Below are 22,379 nucleotides of genomic sequence, written 5' to 3'. Positions count from 1 at the left end.
TTGACTTGTCCTGTAGTTTCTTTGGGGTTTTTTTCCTTTTCCTTTTTTCCTCCCACCCCCATCCCCACCCCGTTGTAGTTGATTATATTGGCACTAAGAAATCCAATTAAGCTGTAGAGCCTTTTTTTTCCCCCTCAGTCACATTTTTTATTGTAATTATAAACCGCTGCCTCTACATTGGGCTTTTGCATTTCTGTGAAGTTTTCCTTTTGTATTTTTCTTTTCTCTGTTTTTAATTTTTATTTTCTTAACCTATTATTTTTTCTATATTTATTCCTTTGTTTGCTTTTCCTGTTGTTCTTTCCTCCTTGCAGTTAATGCTTAATGTATATAAATCTTCTTTATCTTCCTCTATATAACTTTGCATATCTATTCTTTCTTTCTTTTCTTTCTCTCTTTTCCTCTCAACATATTCGTTAGTTTTATTTCATTGCTTTATTCCCCAATTGGCACCTTGCTTTAGTTTTGTTTTCTAGTCTGTGCTTTAGTTAGTTTTGTCCTGGTAGATATAATTTTTGGTTTTCTTTGTTTACTCGGACAATTTACTGTACTTTATTTTTGTTGGACTGTTTTCATTTTGCTTACAGATGTATATGTATATGTGTATATCAGTCACACTTTTTATTGTTGTTATAAACCTCTGCCTCTATGTTCGGGTTTGGCAGTTCTGTGGAGTTCTTTTTTATTCCTTTTTTCTTTCTTCTTCCATTTTTGTTCTTTTCTCTTTTTTATAATTTTAATTTTTAAACCTATTATAATTTTTCTACATTTATTCCTTTTTGCCTTTCCTACTAATCTTCTCCCCTTGCAGTTAATCTTTGTATATAAATGTATATAAATCTTCTTCATCTACCTCTATTTAAAGTTGCATATCTATTCTTTCTCTCTTTCCTTTCATCTCAATATAATTGTTAGTTATGTCTTTATTGCTTTATTCCCCGCTTGGCACCTTGCTTTAGTTTTGCTTTCCAGTTTGTGCTTTAGTTAGTTTCATTCTTAACTGGTAAATATAACCTTTGATTTCCTTTGTTGGCCGAGTCAATCTACTGTACTTTATTTTTGCTGGACTGTTTTGACATTGCTCATGGGTGTATACGTATATGTGTATATTCCATTATTTTAATTATTATTTGCCTAATTTTGCAAATGCCATTTCTCTGAGGTTCATCTTTGGCTTCTCATTTTTGGATTATTGCTTTAATCTCACTTAATGCTATAATAAACCACTTGTGGACTCTTTGTTCCCAACCAGAGATCAAACCCTGAGCTTTTGGAGTGAGAGTACTGACTCCAAGACCCTAAACTACCAGAGAACTAACCCTAGGGAGCATCAAATAGTGAGAACTCAGACAAAGGAAGCCACCTGAATACAAGACCTGGCATCAAACAGCCACCAATAGCACCTCGTGCAGGATGACTTATATAAACAACAAACAAAACAAAAATACAAACCCAATCATCAGCAGATAGGATTACCACCTCACTCAGCCTTGCCCATCACAGGAAAAACAAACAAACAAAAACTCAGCACAAATCTCACCCTATAAGAAGCTTACACACCCCCCTGGACCAACCTTCGGAGGGCAGAAACCAAAAGGAGTAAAGAATTCAATCTTCTTCAAGGAAAGAATTTAACTTTCCTTGAACCCTGGGAAAAGGAGACCTCAAACACAATAAGTTAAAAAAAAAAAAACCACAGCAACAATGAAAAGACAGAGAAATTCTACACAAATGAAGGAACAAACAGGAAACACAGAAATCCAAGTAAATGAAGAGGAAATAGGCAAACTACCTGAAAAAGAATTCAGAATAATGATAGCAAAGATGATCAAAACCCTTGAAAACAAAATGAAGAAAATGCAAGAATCAATCAACAAAGACCTGGAATAATTAAAGAATAAACATACAGACACAAACAACACAATTACTGAAATTAAAAATACTCTAGAAGAAATCAATAGCAGAATATATGAAGCAGAAGAATGAATCAGTGAGCTGGAAGATAAAACGGTGGAAACAACTTCTTAAGAGCAGAATAAAGTGCAAAGACTGAAAAGAACTGAGGATAGACTCGGAGACCTCTGGGACAATATCAAACGCACCAACATTTGAATTATAGGGGTCCGAGAAGAAGAAGAGAAAAAGAAAGGGTATGAGAAAATTTTTCAAGAGATTATAGTTGACAATTTCCCCAACATGGAAAAGGAAATAGTCAACCAAGTCAAAGAGGCACAGAGAGTCCCATACAGGATAAATCCAAGGAGAAACACACTAAGACACATACTAATCAAACTAACAAAGACTAAACCCAAAGAAAGAATATTAAAAGCAGCAAGGCAGAAGCAATAAGTAACAAACAAGGGAAACCCCATATGCTTAACAGCTGATCTTTCAGCAGAAACTCCTCAGGCCAGAAGGGAATGTCAGGATATATTTAAACTTCTGAAAGGGAAAAATTTACAACCATGATTACTGTACCTGCTAAGGATCTCATTCAAAATTGATGGAGAAATAACAAGCTTTACAGACAAGCAAAAGTTAAGAGAATTGAGTACCACCAAATCAGTCTTATAATGAATGTTAAAGTAACTTAAATAGTCAAGAAATACAAGAGAAGAAAAAAGATCTACAAAATCAACTTCAAACAATTTTAAAAACAGCAATAGCAACATATATATCAATAGCTACATTAAATGTAAATTGACTAAATGCTCCAACCAAAAGACATGGACTGGCTGAATGGATACAAAAACAAGACCCATATATATGCTGTCTACAAGAAACTCACTTCAGACCTCGAGACACATATAGACTGAAAGTGAGAGGATAGAAAAATATATTCTATGCAAATGGTAAGTAAAAGAAAGCTGGAGTAGCAATCCTCATATCAGACAAAATAGACCTTAAAATAAAGTAGATAAGGAAGGACACTACATAATGATCAAGGGATCAATTCAAGAGGAAGACATAACAATTGTAAATATCTGTGCACCCAACATAGGAGCACCTCAATACATAAGACAAACACCAACAAGCGTAAACAACCAAAGCAAAAAAACACCCAGTTGTGGATGTGACTGGTAATAGAAGCAAGGTCCAATGCTGTAAAGAGTAATATTGCATAGGAACCTTGAATGTTAGGTCCATGAATCAAGGTAAACTGGAAGAGATCAAACAGGAGATGGCAAGAGTGAATGTTGACATTTTAAGAATCAGTGAACTAAAATGGACTGGAATGGGTGAATTTAACTCAGATGACCATTATATCTACTACTGTGGGCAAGACTCCCTTAGAAGAAATGAAGTAGCCCTCATAGTCAACAAAAGAGTCTGAAATACAGTTCTTGATGTAGTCTCAAAAATGACAGAATGATCTCTGTTTGTTTCCAAGACAAATCATTCAACATCACAGTAATCCAAGTCTATGCCCTGACTAGTAATCCTGAAGAAGCTGAAGTTGAATGGTTGTACAAAGACCTACAAGATCTTCTAGAACTAACACCCTAAAAAGATGTCCTTTTCATTATAGGGGACAGGAATGCAAAAGTAGGAAGTCAGGGAACACCTGGAGTAACAGGCAAATTTGACCTTAGAGTACAGAATGAAGCAGGGCCAAAGTTAATAGAGTTTTCCCAAGAGAATGCACTGGTAATAGCCAACATCCTCTTCCAGCAACACAAGAGAAGGCTTTACACGTGGACATCACCACATGGCCAACACTGAAATCAAATTGATTATATTATTTGCAGCCTAAGATGGAAAAGCTATATACGGTCAGCAAAAACAAGACCAGGAGCTGACTGTGGCTCAGATCATGAACTCCTTATTGCCAAATTCAGACTGAAATTGAAGAAAGTGGGGGGAAACCACTAGATAATTCAAGTATGACTTAAATCAAATCCCTAACAATTATACAGTAGAATTGAGAAATAATTTTAAAGGACTAGATCTGATAGAGAGAGTGCCTGATGAACTATGGATGTTGGTTCATGACATTGTACAGGAGTCAGGAAGCAAGATAATCTCCAAGAAAAAGAAATGCAAAAAGCAAAATGGCTTCTGAGGAGACCTTACAAATAGCTGAGAGAAGAAGAGAAGCAAAAAGCAAAGGAGAAAAGGAAAGATATTCCCATTTGAATGCAGAGTTCCAAAGAATAGAAAGGAGAAATAAGAAAGCCTTCCTCAGTGATCAGTGCAAAGAAACAGAGAAAAACAATACAATGGGAAAGACCAGAGAGCTCTTCAAGAAAATGAGAGATACCAAGGGAATATTTCATGCAAAGATGGGCTCAGTAAAGGACAGAAATGGTATGGACCTAACAGAAGCAGAAGGTATTAAGAAGAAGTGGCAAGAATACACAGAAGAATTGTACAAAAAAGGTCTTCAAGACCCAGATATTCATGATGGTATGTTCACTCACTCACCTAGAGCCAGACAGCCTGGAATGCCAAGTCAAGTGGGCCTTAGGAAGCATCACTAGGAACAAAGCTAGTGGAGGTGATGGAATTCCAACTGAGTTATCTCAAATCCTAAAAGATGATGCTGTGAAAGTGCTACACTCAATATGCCAGCAAATTTGGAAAACTGAGCAGTAGCCACAGGACTGGAAAGGTCAGTTTTATTCCAATCCCTAAGAAAGGCAATGCCAATGAATGCTCAAAATACTGCACAATTGCAGTCATCTCACAAACTAGTAAAATAATGCTCAAAATTCTGCAGGACAGGCTTCAGCAATACATGAATCGTGAACTTCCAGATATTCAAGCTGGATTTAGAAAAGACACAGGAACCAGAGATCAAATCGCCAACATCTGCTGGATCAGCAAAAAAAACAAGAGAGCTCCAGAAAAATATGTGTTTCTGTTTTATTGACTATGCCAAAGTCTTTGACTGTGTGGATCACAATAAACTGTGGAAAATTCTGAAAGCAATGGAAATACCAGACCACCTGACTTGCCTCTTGAGAAACCTGTATGTAGTTCAGGAAGCAACAGTTAGAACTGGACATGGAACAACAGACTGGTTCCAAGTAGGAAAAGGAGTACGTCAAGGCTGTATATTGTCACCGTGTTTATTTAACTTATATGCAGAGTACATCTTGAGAGAGCTAGGCTGGATGAAGCACAAGCTGGAATCAAGATTGCTGAGAGACATACCAGTAACCTCAGATATACAGATGACACGACCCCTTACGGCAGAAAGTGTAGAAAAACTAAAGAGCCACTTGATGAAAGTGGAGGAGAGTATAAAAGTTGACTTAAAGCTCAGCATTCAGAAAACTAAGATCACGGCATCTGTCCCATCACTTCATGGCAAATAGTTGGGGAAACAGTGGCAGGTTTTATTTTTTAGGGCTCCAAAATCACTGCAGATGCTGAGTGCAGCCATGAAATTAAAAGACGCTCTCTCCTTGGAAGAAAAGTTATGACCAACCTAGACAGCATATTAAAAAGCAGAGACATCACTTTGTCAACAATTGTCCGCCTTGTTAAGGCTATGGTTTTTCCAGTGGTCAAGTATGGATGTGAGAGTTGGACTATAAAGAAAGCTGAGCACCGAAGTATTGATGCTGTTGAACTGTGGTGTTGGAGAAGACTCTTGAAAGTCCCTTGGACTGCAAGGAGATCCAATCAGTCCATTATAAAGGAAATCAGTGATGAATATTCATTGGAAGGACTGATGCTGAAGCTGAAACTCCAATACTTTTGCCACCTGATGTGAAGAACTGACTCTGAAGAGACCGTGATGCTGGGAAAGATTGAAGGCAGGAGGAGAAAGGGACGACAGAGAATGAGGTGGTTGGATGCCATCACTGACTGTATGGATATGAGTTTGAGTAAACTCCAGGAGTTGGTGATGGACAGGGAGACCTGGCATGCTGCAGTCCATGGGTTCTAAAGAGTCGGACCCAACTTAGAGACTGAACTGAACAGACTTAAAAGGAGAAATTGACAGTAACACAATAATAGTAGGAGACTTTAACACCCCACTCACACCAATGGACAGATCATCAAAACAGAAAATTAAAAGGAAACACAACTTAAATGATACATTAGATGTGATGGATCTCATTGATATCTTCAGGACATTCCATTCAAATGCAGAAGAATACACTTTCTTCTCCAGCACACATGGAACATTCTCCAGGATAGACCACATCTTGCATCACAAATCAAACCTCAGTAAACTTAAGAAACTTGGAATCATATCAGGCATATTCTCCAAACACAACACTATTAGATTAGATGTCAATTGCAAGAAAAAAATTGTAAAAAATACAAGCATATCTAGATTAAACAACATGTTTATAAATAACCAATAGGATACTGAAGACATCAAAAGGGAAATCAAAAAATGTATGGAAACAAATAACAATGGAAACACAACAACTCAAAATCTATTTGATGCAGCAATAGCCATTCTAAGAGGGAAGTTTTTTAACAATACAATCCTACCTCAAGAAATGAGAAAAATATTGAAGAGACAACCTAACTTAACACCTAAAATAACTGGAAAAATAAGAATTTAAAAAGCCCAAAATTATTAAAAGGAAATAAATTATTAAGATCTGAGCAGAAATAAATGAAAAGAAAATTAAAGAAACAATAGTAAAGATTAATAAAATTAAAAGTATTTCTTTGAGAAGATAAGCAAAATTCAGAAGCCTTTAGCCAAATTCATCAGAAAACAAAAGAGAGAAGAATCAAATCAACAAAATTAGAAATGAAAAAGGAGAGGTTACAACAGGAAATGCAGAAATACAAAGGATTATGAGAGACTATTATGAAAAACTATATGGCAATAAAAGGGATAACCTGGAAAAATGGACAGATTCTTAGAAAAGTTCAATCTTCCAAGACTGAATCAGGAAGAAACAGAAATTGTGAACAACCCAATTACAAGCACTGAAATTGAGGCTGTGATTAAAAATCTCCCAAAAAAAACAAAAGCCCAGGACCAAGTGGCATTACAGGAGAATTCTATCAAACATTTGGAGAAGAACTAAAGTCAATCTTTCTAAAACTCTTTCAAGAAACTACAGAGGAAAGAACACTTCCAAACTCATTCTACAAGGTCACCATCACTCTGATACCAAAACCTAACAAAGACAACACACAAAAAAAAGAAAGCTGCAGACAAATATCACTAATGAACATATATGCAAAAATCCTCAACAAAATTTTACCAAGCAGAATTCACCATCAAACATCACAACAAAAAGCTCATACACCATGATCAAGTTGGGTTTATTCCAGGGATGCAAGGATTCTTAATGTATGCAAATAAATCAATGTGATACACCATATTAACAAATGGAATGATAAAAATCATGTGATCATCTCAATAGATACAGAGAAAGCCTTTGAGAAAATTCAGCACCCATTTATGATTAAAACTCTTCAAAAAATGGGCATAAAGGTAACCTACCTCAACATAGTAAAGGCCATATATAATATGCCTACAGCAAACTTTATTCTCAGTGGTGAAAACCTCAAAGCATTCCCCCTAAGATCAGGAACAAGACAAGGGTGTCCACTTTTGCCACTGTTATTTAACATAGTTCTGGAAGTCCTAGCTACAGCAGGCAGAGAAGAAAAATAAATAAATGGAATCAAGATGGGGAAAGAAGAAGTAAGCCTCTCACTGTTTGCAGATGACATGATACTATACATAGAAAACCCTAAAGATAGTATCAGAAAATTGCTAGAGCTAATCAGTTAATTTAGCAAAATTGCATAATTAATACACAGAAATCACTTGCATTTCTATATACTAACAATGAAAAATCAGAAAGATAAATTAAGGAATCAATCTCATTCACCACTGCAGCAAAAAGAATTAATATCTAGGAATAAATTTACCTAAGGAGACAAAAGAACTCTATGTAGAATATTATAAGAAACTAATGAAGGAAATCAAAGATGACATAAATAGATGGAGAGATATTCCATATCCCTGGATAGGAAGAATCAATTTTGTGAAAATGAGTATACTACCAAACACAAACTACAGATTCCATGTGATCCCTATCGAATTACCAATGGCATTTTTCACAGAACTAGAACAAAATATTTCACAATTCATCCCATAGACAGAAAAGCCTGGTAGGCTACAGTCCATGGGTTCGCAAGGATTCAGACACAACTGAGCAACTTCCCTTTCACTTTCATGGAAACACAAAAGACCCCAAATAGCCAAAGCAGTCTTGAGAAAGAAGAATGGAGCTGGAGGAATCAACCTTCCTGACTTCAGGTTATACTACAAAGCTACAGTCATCAAGACGGTATGGTTCTGGCACAAAAACAGAAATATAGACTAATGGAGCAAGATAGAAAGCTCAGAAAGAAATCCATGCACCTATGGGTACCTTAGTTTTGACAAAGGAGGCAAGAATATACAATGAGGCAAATACAGCCTCTTCAATAAATGGTTCTGGGAACATTGAACACCTACATGTAAAAAATGAAATTAGAATACATCCTAATGTCATACAAAAATATAAATTCAAAATGTATTAAAGACCTAAATGTAAGGCCAGAAACTATACAACTCTTAGAGGAAAACATAGGCAGAGCACCCAATGACATAAATCAAAGCAAGATCCTCTGTGACCCACCTCCTAGAGTAATGGAAATTAAAACAAAAGTAAACAAGTGGAACCTAATTAAACTTAAAATGTTTTGCACAGCAAAGGAAACTATAAGCAAGGTGAAAAGACAACCCTCAGAATGGGAGAAAATAATAACAAATGAAACAATTGACAAAAGATTAATTTCCAAAATGTACAAGCAGCTCATACAACTCAATACCAGGAAAACAAACAACCCAATCAAAAAGTGGGGAAAAGATCTAAACAGACATTTCTCCAAGGGAGACATACAGATGGCTAATAAACACGTGAAAAGATGCTCAACATTGCTCATTATTAGAGAAATGCAAATCAAAATTACAGTGAGATATCACCTCACTCCAGTCAGAATGACCATCATCAAAAAGTCTACAAACAGATGTTGGAGAGGGTGTGAGGAAAAGGGAATGCTCTTGCACTGTTGGTGGGAATGCAAATTGATACAGCCACTATGAAAGATGGCCTTTAGAGTCCTTAAAAAACTAGGAACAAAATCACCATATGACCCAACAATCCGACTCCTAGGCATATACACTGAGGAAACCAAAATTGAAAGAGACACATGTATCCTATTGTTCATTGCAGCACTATTTGCAATAGCTACAACATGGAAGCAACCTAGATGTCCATCGACAGATGAATGGACAAAGAAGTGTGGTACATATACACAATGCAATGTTATTCAGCCATAAGAAGGAATGCATTTGAGTCAGTTTTAATGAAGTGGATGAACCTATTATACAGAGTGAAGTGAATCAGAAAGAGAAAGATAAGTATCATATTCTAACGCATACATATGGAATCTAGAAAACTGGTCCTGGAGAACTTATTTACAGGGCAACAATGGGGAAACAGACATAGAGAATATACTTATGGACATGGGGAGAGGGGAGGAGAGGGTGAGATGTATGGAAACAGTAACATGGAAACTTACACATCATATGTAAAATAGATAGCCAATGGGAATTTGCTGTATGGCTCAGGAAACTCAAACAGGGGCTCTGTTTCAACCTTTAGGGGTGGGATGGGGAGGGAGGTGGGAGGGAGGTTCAAAAGGGAGGGGGATATATGTATACATATGACTGATTCATGTTGAGGTTTGACAGAAAACAGCAGAATTCTGTAAAGCAATTATCCTTCAATAAAAAAAAATTTTTTAATCATCTATTTCACATCTAAAAAAAAAAAAAAAAAGAATGAATCAAATATCAGAAACTCAGAAAAGGTGATGCCTAACAGAAACAGGGTGACTTTGGGAATATGTGATTACATTTTTCCTTTAGACATGTTCTTCTTGAGATGCTGAGACATTAAAAAGGTATCCTGCAAAGAGTCTGAAACTCAGACCCGTTGACTGGAGAAATGGCCATGCTAAGATGAAAATAGAGGCTTTAGTTGAAAATTGGGAGTAGATTAGAGAGTGGAAGGGAGATAGAAAGAAAAAAGTTTATAATATTGTGAAATAAACAACCTTAAGGATTGTTACAGATTCTTTGTGTTATTCAACTTTGTGTCTTTGTAGGCAAAGCACCCCCTATACATAGTAGATGCTGATGAGAAGGACCCAGGAAAGGATGGTATAATAGGTTTCCCTATAATTGTTGTTCAGTGACTAAGCAGTGTCTAACTCTGAAATCCCATGAACTGAAGCATTCCAGGCTTCTCTATTCTTCACTATCTCCTGGAGTTTGCTCAAACTCATGTCCATTGAGTCAATGATGCCATCCAACCATCTCCTCCTCTGTCACCCATTCTCTTACTGTCAGTATTTCCCAGCATCAAGGTTTTTTTCCAATGACTACACTCTTTGCAACAGGTGGTCAAAGTTTTGGAACTTCAGCCTCAGCATCAGTGCTTCCAATGAATATTCAGGACTGATTTCCTTTAGGTTTGACTGGTTTGATCTCTTTGCTGTCCAAGGGACTCTCAAGAGTCTTCTCCAACACCACAATTTGAAAGCATTCTTCGGCACTCAGCCTTTTTTATAGTTCAACTCTCACATCTGTACACAGTGAAGTCACTGTGTCCACCTCTTTGCAACCCCATGGACTGTAGACTTTCAGGCTCTTCTGTCTATAGGATTTTCCAGGCAAGAATACTGGAGTGGGTTGCCATTTCCTTCTCCAGGGGATCTTCCTGACCCAGGGATCAAACACTGGTCTCTCACATTGCAGGCAGACTCTTTACCATCAGAGCCACCACAGGACTAATGGAAAAATCATAGCTTTGACTAGACAGACTTTTGTCGGCAAAGTGGTATCTATGCTTTTTAATACATTGTCTAGGTTGGTCACAGCTTTTATTCTAAAGAGCAAGCATCTTTTAATTTTGTGGCTGCAGTCACCATTCACAGTGAGTTTGGGGACCAAGAAAATGAAATCTGTCACTGTTTCTACTTTTTCCCCATCTATTTGCCATGAAGTGATGGGACCAGGTGCCATGATCTTAGTTCTTTGAATATTGAGTTTTAAGCCAGCTTTTTCACTCTCCTCTTTCACCTTCATCACAAGACTCAAGACTCTTTAGTTCCTCTTTCTTTCTGCCATTAAAGTGGTATTATCTGCATATCTGAGATTGTTGATAATTCTCCTGGCACTCTTGAGTCCAGCTTGTGCTTAATCCAGGCCCACATTTCAGATGATGTACTCTGCCTAGAAGTTAAATAAGCAGGGTGACAATATACAGCCTCGATGTGTTCCTTTCCCAGTTTTGAACCAGTACGTTGTTCCATGTTCATTTCTAACTGTTGCTTCCTGACCTGCATATACAAGTTTCTTAGGAGATAGGTTAGGTGGTCTGGTATTTCCATCTCTTTTGGAATTTTCCACCATATGTTGTGATCTACACAGTCAAAGGTTTTAGCTTAGTCAATGAAGCAGAAGTAGATGTTTTTCTATGATCCAGTGGATGTTGGCAATTTGACCTCTGGTCCCTCTGCCTTTACTAAACCCAGTTTGTACATCTGGAAGGTCTCGGTTCATGTATTACTCAAGCCTGTAGTGAGGCTGCATAACAAATAACTTCCAAGTCTTTGTGGCCCCCAAAGACATTTTTTATTGTGCACAGATCTGGGAGCAGCTCTGTTTCAGTCTGGGAGGTGGATGCAGGTCTGCTCTACACAACTTGGACCAGGTTGAATGAGCAGTGCCAGCCTGCAGGGAGCCCTTCCCATGGAGAATTGCACTTGCTCTGTCACAGAACTAATTCTTCCTGTTAGGTGCTAACCAGCTAACTCATCAACCAGCACAGGAGCAAGTCGTCCATATGGAAGCATCCTAAGTGTCCATCGATAGATGAATAGATAAAGAAGATGCGCATACACACACGTGTGTACACACACACAGATATATACATATATGCACTACACAGCCAGGAAAAAGGAATGAGATCATGCCATTTACAGCATCATGAATAGACCTAGAAATTATCATACTGAGTGAAGTAAATCAGATAGAGATAGAAAAATACCATATGATATTGCTTATATGTGGAATCTAAAATATGGCACAGATGAACGTATCTACAAAGCAGAAACAGACTCAGACATAGAGAAAAAACTTGTGGTTACCAAGTGAGGGGGTGGTGCATGGATTGGGAAGTTGGGATTAGCATACGTAAGTTCTTAAATATAGGACAGAACAGATAAACAGCAAAGTCCCACTATACAGCATAAGGAAATATATTCAATATCCTGAAATAAAACATAATGGAAAAGAATATGAAAAAGAATATATCTACCTCTAAATATTTATGGCTTCCCTGTAGCTAAGACAGTAAAGAATCTGCCTGCAATGCAGGAGAGCTGGATTTGATCCCTGGTCTGGGAAGATCCCCTGGAGAAGGGAATGGCAACCCGCTCCAGTATCCTTGCCTGGAAGATCCCATGGACAGAGGAGCCTCATGGGCTACAGTCCATGGTGTCACAAAGAGTCAGATATGACTGAGCAACAAATACCATGACTATTATATCTATATATGTAAAACTATATATATATGTGTATATATATATGTGTGTGTGTGTGTGTGTGTAAAACTGAATCACTTTTCTATACAGCAGAAATTAACACAACATCATAAATCAACTGTACTTCAATGCATAAAAAAATAAGCTAGTCACCTGGCCAATCCGAAGTCAGTGGCAAAGAGGTGTAGATTCTCATCCTGCTGTATTGTGAGAGGGTGAAAAATAACATGGCAACAGGTCTGAGTGTGTGATCCTTTCAGAAGGAGTGAGGAATTGGACACATAATCCAGTCTTCAAGGTGGAGGATGAGAACAATAAGTAGAGGAGAGAAAAACTTTCAAGAAGGAAGTTCTCAATAGGAGATGCAGAGGAGGGGTCAATAACTATGCTGAGAAAATGCTGTTGGATGTGTCTGCATTTCAGCAAAGCGGTAGGGGCACAAACCACCCACCACAGGGATAGACTGGCCATAGTTAGCCAGTAAAAACAAAGTCAAAGTTGACTTTGAATGACTGAGAAAACTAATTTTAAGATGATTTCTAATTACTCACTGTTTATATGAAATTCAAATGAATGTGGGTATATTGTGTTTTGATCTGGCAGCCTTCCACTGGGGTGATGAATGAGCAGTAGGTGAGGTATTGGAGGCAGGACTGAAAAGACCATTTTAGGGAGGGATAAACTGATGGATCTAGGTAGCATCGAAGGGTTCTCCTGATGGTGAAGACCTAATCCACAATATAAGATCATCTCACACACTTGTGTGGTGGGTGTGTGCGGGTGCTAACACTTCACATTTTGGAAGATGACAGGAGAAAGGAACAAATTTGAATAGTAATTGGATACTGTGACCTCAGAGCATCTCTTTGTGGTGATTCAAACAAAACAAAATAATCAAAAACATGACTTCTAAGACTTTGTTCCAAGATATGAGCTTAGAGTAACGTGCATGGGACCAACTACTAAAAACGTCATCACATGGTGCCTGTGATTTGCTAACGTCTGTTTTGCACTCAGATGTGAAGACTTGGCATCTCTTGTGCCCTGTGGAGAAGTATTGGAGGAGAATCAGGGTGGCAGTACAAGTCAAGTGTGGGGGCTGCAGCGTGGAGGGATGACCTCTGGGATCTTCTGGGGAGAGGGCACACTCTACATCTCAATGATGATCACTGAATATGCTTTGGAAGCAAATAACTTAAGAGAGTGCATGGGATGACTATGGGAAGACCCAACAGCTCCACGGGCGGATTCAACCCTAAGATGCAAAATTTTGTGACTGATGAGGAACTGTAAGAACTACCATTATTACATCGCATCTGAGGACAGATGGGGAGGGATACCCAAGACAATGTTGCCTTGAAGCCCAAGGATCAGTCTGGGACTCAGTCAAAGACTACTTTGTGCATTCCTTTATCCTTGCCTTGAGTGGAGAGACGGATTTGGGTTGGAGTTCTTCCCCATTTTGTGGACTCCTTGTTTGTGAAGGTTGAGCTCAGTTGTGAGTGCTGAGGGAAGATGCTGAGCGCTGAGCTAGCAGGCTCTGAAGACAGCAAGACCTTGGTGGGTATTGAGTTCCATCACTAAACCTGCACTGCAAAATTGACCTGCAACTTAACTGCTCCACGCTGCAGATACTTCATGGGATGTACGCATCATAAGAGTATTTAACTCACAGAGTATTGGGAAAATTAACTGCAACGCATAGCCCTTTGCAGGCAAATCAAACATATATCATTGCAATTATTTCTTTAGGTAATGATTACTCTCAGTAGACATGGGTTCCTTGAAGCTAGTATCTGTTTTGCTTTTATATCCCAAGTACTTAATATCTAGTACCCAACAAAGTTCTTAACACTGTTGGTTAACTAAAATCAGATCACATATTTCAGGCTGAGATTTCCAGAAATTAACTTGTCAGAGTCAGCAAGAAATCCTGACGGTTTAGCAAAATGGTCACCCTTCTAGTTAATTCCGCTCCATCATGCAGGCCCTGAAATCATAACACCATGCAATCCTATAAGACTTAAAGATCCATTTCTGTTTCTGTGCCTGTCCAGACAAAGAATTATTGAACCACATTCAGCTGCATCCTCTTTCAGTGGCAGAAGTGGTTCCTCCCACCCCAAGTGATGTGCTGTAGGGCCATTAGACATATGTGCTCTGACAGTTTGTTGTGAAATGAACTGATCAGTTGATTTTGTCTCCTGTTGACCCAGTCTCACAGATAATTTCATGTCTTGTAGACCAAACAACTGGCTGACTCAGTAGGGTAAAATTCAGTCAGCTGTTTAAAACACTCTAAACAACCAATTGTCTCCAATTTGATTTTGATTTAGTTGTGTTTACTCTGATTTACAAAGTTAAAGCCAGTGTGTTCTGTAAAATTTTAAGGGCTCCTAGAAGGTGGAGACTAGATTGCAGTGATTATCTTACAGCAATGAAACATGAAAATGATGCTCACCAAGTGTCATGGGGGTGACAATGATGAAATATATGGAACTGAAAGTAACTCTGTGGGGCTCCTGGGCACAAAAGTCTTTCTGTGTCCCTGGTTAATGGTAGGAAATAGGCTTCATTCAGCCTCCACGACATTCCCAGAGCTCCAAAGGTCAGGTTCAAACAATTACTAACCAGGGAAGGGAGGGGATGTGGAGACTAGGGAGGAGCAGTCAAGAAACAAGAGTGCAGCTTTGGGGCAGGGTCCTGATTCGGCCTCAAGTGATACACATAACAGTGTCTTTGAGCTGGCTTGCAGATACTGAAAGTCCCACCAGGTAGGAGAAGTTAACTGTATGCTGCCCACAAGCACAAAGACCTCAGACCAGCTGGAACTGGAAGGTTGATAATCCTGACTCCCGCTTCCCTCACCACCAATGAATCAGAACATTGTCCATAGGCTGATCATGCTCTGCTCCTTGAACACTTGAATACTTCTCACTACGCCCTGCAGGATGGGACACAGTTTTGAGGGCATTAGCCCACCATGTCCCCCTTTGCCTAGTAAAGCAATAAAGACATGTTTTCTTCTTTACCCAAAACTCTTGTCTTCAAATTTTAATTCAGTGTTGGTGTACAGAGGCCAGGTTTGGCATCATATATGAACACATTTTTGGGGAAGAAAAGAAAATGTCATAAAGTTGAAGCAATAAAGCCAACAAATTTTATGTAACATACTACTTTTGGAGACTCAGACCTATTTCTTTGAAGATATATTTATTCTCTAAGATTTTCTTGGAGATGATATAACATATTGTTTGGTTTAAGCTGACCAACCCTAAGGCAACTTTCTATGACTCAGTCAGGGGTCCAGAGGAAGCAATGGAAAGAGGAACCAGACGCTCTGGTGAAAGATGCAGGAATTGATATTTTGACATATCACATGCTTGAAATGATTTGGCAATTGGACAACAGCACACTTAAAGAGCAGCAGAAAAACAACCTTCCATTTGATTCTTACTAAGATTTATTGTTTTCAGTAATGCCACTTTTCAGAAGTAAACTCATGTGCTCACTTAGACAGGATGACAGAGTAAAAAACTGTATGTGATGCAAAGTACCCTTTTGGACTGAAGATGAAGACACACATGGTGCAGTGACAAGTCAAGGGCCCCCAGCAGACGACAAATCCCACCTCCCTTCCCGCGATCCAGCTCCCATCTTCCCCAGTGGAACCCACAATGAATATCTGGCACAACATAGAACACAGATGGCTGTGGACTGACATGAAAAGTAAATTTTATTAAACATGTTTACATACATGAGTTGGAAGTTCATTTAAAAGCACAGGGGAGTGTTAAGACAAGTGGTCAAATAGAAAGATACTACCCAATTAGAATCGGTTGATCGTTGGCCACTAAGACAGAACGGTATCTAGCAGAAGTACACCAATGCTTCAGTCCTTCCTGCTCAGCATGGTGACCCGTGGTCAATCTGTGCCCTGGGAACAGTGGGCAGGTCATTCTGGCGTGTGTAAATAATAAATAATTCACTTGGTGCAGGCAGTATGTCTATGGATTAAAACCTATGTGTACACAGTGTCTACATGTGTTACAGCCCCACAGGAGGAGTCTACACCAAAATATTTATTAGAAGGAATTTGGTCCATACTACACCACGTTTTCCAGAGGGTAAAAAATAAAGTCCATCTATAGACATTTCACCTCGGACTCACAGACGGAGTCTGGCTAAAACTTGCAAAATGTCTGTAACAAAAATGGATGGCTTAGATTTCTTGGTTATTTCAGTAGAGTAATTAACAAGCAAACTGTACACGTGCATGCAACATACAAGCTGGCCTATGTGGAACTAACAGACATGATTAAATAACCTTTTGTTTCTTTTCTTTTTTCCTTTCTTTTTTTTTCTTTATCCTTTTTTTTTTTTTAAATAAAGCGTGCATGCAGCTTTGAACAGTTCCAAGTCATGCTGCTCTATTTGTGGAGTCACAAAAGTGGAGGGACTCATAAAAGGAGGGACAAGTTCTTGATGCACCTGCAGAGTCTGCAGTTGTTAGCACAGATACAGAAGGTCACAAGGGAATTCAAGGCCAAGAAAAACTCAGATGAAGAAAATGCAAATTGAATTGGACTTCGTTTTATTTCCCCCACCCCCAAAGTAAGATACTTTGCATTAAAAAAAACAAGCGTTGTGCTTGCATCAATTTCAAAGAAATGTAAACTAAAATTTGATAAAAAATCATTAGTTTAGTGTGGAATATTTCAAATGAAATTTCCAGTGGTATATTAATAGCCCATACCATGTTCTTGCCAGGACGGGTACTAAGTCTACACTGAGATGTGGTCAAGGAGCCTGGGCATCATTCAAAGGGTCTGAGGCTCAACTCCATTTCTAGTCACCATTTTGGGAAGTCAAACATATGGTTTGTACACATGAGCATATACTTGCTTTTATTTTGGATGTCAGGAAGGAAAAGGCATAACAAGGAGTGTTTCCAAGGTACAACGATGCATTTAGGTTAGTTCCCAGCATTTGCTGCAGACTCAGTTCTGTAAAGGTCTTCCATGCAAAACAATGGAAAACATAAATTAATGTTTCAGAACACAAACAGACATGAGCTCCATTCAAAAAAGTGATTCTGTGATTATTTGTTTTTGGAAGATAACTTTCATTTTCTGGGTTTCTACACATAAGAACTTGAAGAATCATAAAGCAAAAGTCAGTGAAGCCCCGCATGGGCCTCACTTTGTCTCATGGTGCACACTCCGCAGAGATGCTACAGAGACTGCTTCAGCCCTTTTTTTTTTGGTGCTTTTGGAAAAAGAAAGGAAGGGTCTCTGTAAACATCACGAGCCCTGTCATGACACAGCTGAAAACGAGTAGAAACAACAAATGCAGTGAAAACTGAATCAAATCGAAACAAATCTGAAATCAACTGAAACCAACAAATATCACACAAACAAAACTTAAACACCAGGGAAATAACACTCCTTGTGGTTTGTGCAAAAAACACATAAAATACAGCTTTTCACAAGAGTGACAATTTCCAGTTTGTTCAGTTTGGTGTGTGCATGTGCGCGCATGTGTGTGAATTTGCAGTTTCCTCTCTTTCATTTGTTAGAAGCATCAGTGATTCTCTAGCACGTTGACTCTTCCTGTATTTGATAGACTGCCTTGTTCTGTCATGTGAAGCCAGGTTTTTAAACAACGATTGGGACATATTATTGAAAAACGACTACAGGCAAAACACAGGTTGATTGTCTGTCTCCAACAATGCTCATGAAATATCTGGTTCAGATTACTATCCTGAAGGTAGAGTCTTACTGGTGTGAGTTCATTAGGACCGGATGCAGGGGGGCCCAGTGGAACTTTCCAGAGATGACTGGGAAGCCCGGCGGGTGAGAGGGGTGAGCGTGGGGTCAACCAGTGATGACGGTGGGAACAGCTTGTACCAGCCGATGACCATGCTGGAAAGATCGAGTTCCTCCAACAAGATCTGAGCCACCCCCATGAAGCATTTGTGGTCCATCCTGCCGTAGTCCCCCCAGACAATCACCTGTAGAAAGAGAGAAGTGCAGTGAACTTGAGCTCCTCTCCTGCACCTTGAAGAGTTGAGAGCAAATTGGTCTGTTAAACTGAGCCAGACAGGGAAGGACATGAAGTGAATATAACTAAGATCAAGGAGACTTAATAATTAAAAATATTCAGGTACTCTGAGACACTTCATCATGATTTTTTAATTTGATGGAATACATATAATATTTCCCTAGTCCATGAGGGGTATTGTCTATATAAACCATGTTAAAAACAAACAGGCAAGCTTATTTACTTATCAACTCAAAACTTTCTTTAGCAACTAGTATCTAGTGAGCAATGTGCAGGACCACAGAGATATATACAAATTAAATTTTGTGCAAGCTAGGAGGGCAAGATAACCCAACCTCCGGTACCACGGCATGTGTGCATGGTGGAATGTGTATAAAGGATGAGAATATTCATTACATTTCTTTTATGTTATAGACTTGTTACTGAAGGGACAGGCTGAACAATAATTATAAGCTGGTGCCTTTTGAGGACTTGCCTGACAGTTCTGACTTGATGAGAAGATTAATAAGTCAGTGAAGTGACAGAACAATCTGACACCAAAACCAATTCTTTTGGTGTCAGGTAAGATTCCCATTACACTTACTCCAGGCTCTGTGGAAGTTCCCAAATGAACTCACTCACCTGTTTTACAGAGGCAGGGGAGGCGAATCTCAGCTTTTCAATTTACTGAGTAACCTTGGCAAATTATTTAATGCCTCTATTCCTCAAAGACATAATCTTTCAAAAGGGGACAATGCAGATAGTGAAATGACCTATGACTGAGGTGATATTATAAAATAGGTATAAAAGAAGGACTTTTCAATAAATAATTTCTGGACAAATGATCATATAAAAGGGAAAAAATAAAACTGGACCCTACTTCAAAACATAAACCAAAATAATAAAACTCTATGAAAACAATATATCTATAACCTTCAGGTTATATATACCATATATATATTTTTAAAGAAGGATAAAAATAAAGAAGGATTATACCTAATAAATAAGGTATAAAGAAGGATTTTTCAAAATCAAGTCAGAAAAAAAATCATAAACAATACAAAAGTGGTTTTTTTAAAAAGTATATTTAAATTGAGAACTTTTGTTCATTAAAAGATGTAAAGAGTTTGGTGAAAGAAAAGTCACAGTAGGACAAATGTGTGTGTAATTCATGCAAATGGCAAAATACCAGAATAGCTTAAACAAACAAACAAAAAAAACCAACCAACCAACCAAACAAAAAAAACTTCTACAAGCTAAAAAGAGTATCAGGCAAAATGCTTAATTTTTCACATAAGAGAAAATTCAAATGGTCATTTACATATGAACAATTTGCTTAATCTTATTAGTAGCTACAGAAATGCAAAAGAAAAGCCAAAAAAAGCTGGGGGCAGAGCAATGGTGGTCAAAATATTTAGAAAAGGTAGGACGCAACTAACAATGAAACTGACACTCAGCCAGTCATGAATATGTGCTTCCTTTCCTTTCTTCCTCTGCATCATGGCTCGCTCAACAAACTATTATTAACATTGGTTGCCCTAATTATCTGTCTATCCATCTCCCTATCTACCCATCCATACATACATTTTTCCATCTATCTAGTCTATCTATCTATCTATCTATCTATCTATCTATCTATCTATCTATCTATCTATCTATCTATCTCCCTGTCTACCTATCTATCCATCTTTCTATCTATCTGGTCTAACCATCTGGTCTACCTATCTATCATCTAGAAGATGAAAGGGGTGGCAAGTAGGGCAAAAGTACAAGGAGAGGATGAAGAGAAGGGAGAAAAGGAGAGTGAAAATAAATATCTTGTTCTCCATTGGAACTAAGAGATATTTTACAACTACATATTACTTATATTGCAAATCAACAATTTGGAATTTATTATCTTCCTGTTTGCCCACCTCTTCAGTGTTGTGTGGACAATAGGCTGTTACAGTGTAAACAGACAAACCAGCTATGACTGACCTGAAGGACTTTACCCTGTGGACTTTCATCAAAAACCAGGGACTGTTGATACAAAGGGTCAAGGGTCTTTCGTGCAATTCTTGTCTTCTTCTTGGCTATGCAGGCCCCATTCTCCAAAAGATACACTTTGACATAAGGAGCTGAACAAAGGTAACATTAACAGATAAAAAGTTAATCCTTCAAATTAAATTGATTTTATTAGCAAATGCTTCCTTAGAGAAGTAGAGATACTTACTAAAAGCTTTCCAATGATTATTTGAATCATTTAAAGTTTTCAGTGCTCCATGGATGCTACCCCTTAAAACCCACATGCTACTACTAACATAATTTTCCTCATTTCAAGTGTGCAAAGCTATAATAAGATTCTGACTTATTTGGCTTATGGCTGGCAATACAACATAGGCTTACATTTTTAATGTCATTTTCTATCTAAAAGCTCATCCTTGTTACGATTAGAACTGAATTTTTATGCTGCCTTTGTAAATAGGCAGACAAAAATAATTGACACGAGCTAAGAAGTCATCATAACTAAACTTGTCTTACCACAACAAGACTCTTCCTAATACTTTCAACAGAATAACTGTGCAAGGAAAACCCAAATCCACTTTTATACAATCAAAGGACAGATAATGCAACACAGAGCATATGAAATTCAAATACAACACGTTTTGAGCTTCTGCCCACGGAAGACTCTCATATGAACAGCTAATTCTGCATCTTACCAGGTGTGGATTTGGAGCCGGGTTTCTGCGTGAGACTTCGTGCTCTAATCACTTCAACTTCTAACTGGCCCTTTTTATCCTCCATTCCAATCTGTATGTCACCTGCCAGCAGAAGCAAAATGTGTCAGCTTCTTTGCAGTCACATTCAGTTAAAAAAAACAGGTCATAACAGAGTCCAATTATGATCCTCATGACCTTCATGAAAAACTAATACTTAGAGCCCACCATTCCTCTTTTTTTCCCTGCCTCTAAATCAGGTTTTGAAACATTTCTCTTCATTTTTCTGGTACTCATTCAACTTATGAGAGTCTCATATTAGTTTACAAATTGCTTAACTGTAACTACACTGAAGTATTTAAGAAATTTTGTACTCTAAGGTTTCTTATCCTTTATGTTGAGTATATAAAATACTTCATAAAAAGTATAATTATCTTCATTTCCATTATTTAGCAGAAATCTCCATTAATATCTTGATAAATACCTTAGCAATTTCACAATTTGTTAGTTCCTTCCTTCATTCCTATTTTTCTTTCTTTGGTTATGAGTCTATCTCATCTATCATCTATTAATCCATCTCTCTCTCTCCATCATTCTATCTATACATCAATCTATCCATCTGCCTCTATCTATTAATCTAACATCTTTCATGACCCTACACCCTCTATTTACTGACTGTATGAACCATGCAATGGGAATGTCATTACCTATTTAACCAGATTCCTGTGGATGGAAATATAGCTTATCTATTGTTGCCATTAAAAAACACTAGAAAGAACTGCTTTATGCAGAATTTTTACACCCATGGTCAATTATTTCTTAAACATAAATTCCCAGATTTGTAATCATTAAGTCTAATTGAAGGGACATTCAATAATTTCAAGCATACTGCCAACTATCCTTCAGAGAGGTGCACTGTGATCAGAAAAATCTGTCTTCCCATTTCCACAGCCCACTAATATCATTAAGAGCAATATGTCTACTTTTTTGCCAATCTGATGTTCCATAAGTTATAATTAGCATTTCTTTGATTATTAGGGAGGTTGA

At 37.9% G+C, this 22,379-nt stretch overlaps 1 protein-coding gene across 41 annotated transcripts in view; it reads right to left on the bottom strand.

Annotated features, from left to right (window-relative positions):
• Positions 1-18,388: 18,388 nt before the first annotated feature.
• RIMS1 (regulating synaptic membrane exocytosis 1) overlaps positions 18,389-22,379 on the bottom strand; it is a 592,480-nt gene continuing 588,489 nt past the window's right edge. For all 41 annotated transcript variants that reach the window (XM_065911744.1, XM_065911753.1, XM_065911751.1 and 38 more), the window contains 3 exons: positions 21,336-21,437; positions 20,614-20,753; positions 18,389-18,607 (listed from right to left, as the gene is read on the bottom strand). In XM_065911744.1, the coding sequence (XP_065767816.1) occupies positions 18,389-18,607; positions 20,614-20,753; positions 21,336-21,437 (461 nt within the window). The remainder of the gene's footprint in view (positions 18,608-20,613; positions 20,754-21,335; positions 21,438-22,379) is intronic.

This window comes from Muntiacus reevesi, chromosome 19, assembly GCF_963930625.1.
Source record: "Muntiacus reevesi chromosome 19, mMunRee1.1, whole genome shotgun sequence".
Lineage (NCBI taxonomy): Eukaryota > Metazoa > Chordata > Mammalia > Artiodactyla > Cervidae > Muntiacus > Muntiacus reevesi.
Note: the sequence above shows the minus strand (reverse complement) of the source record. Positions and strands in the feature narration are given on the sequence as shown.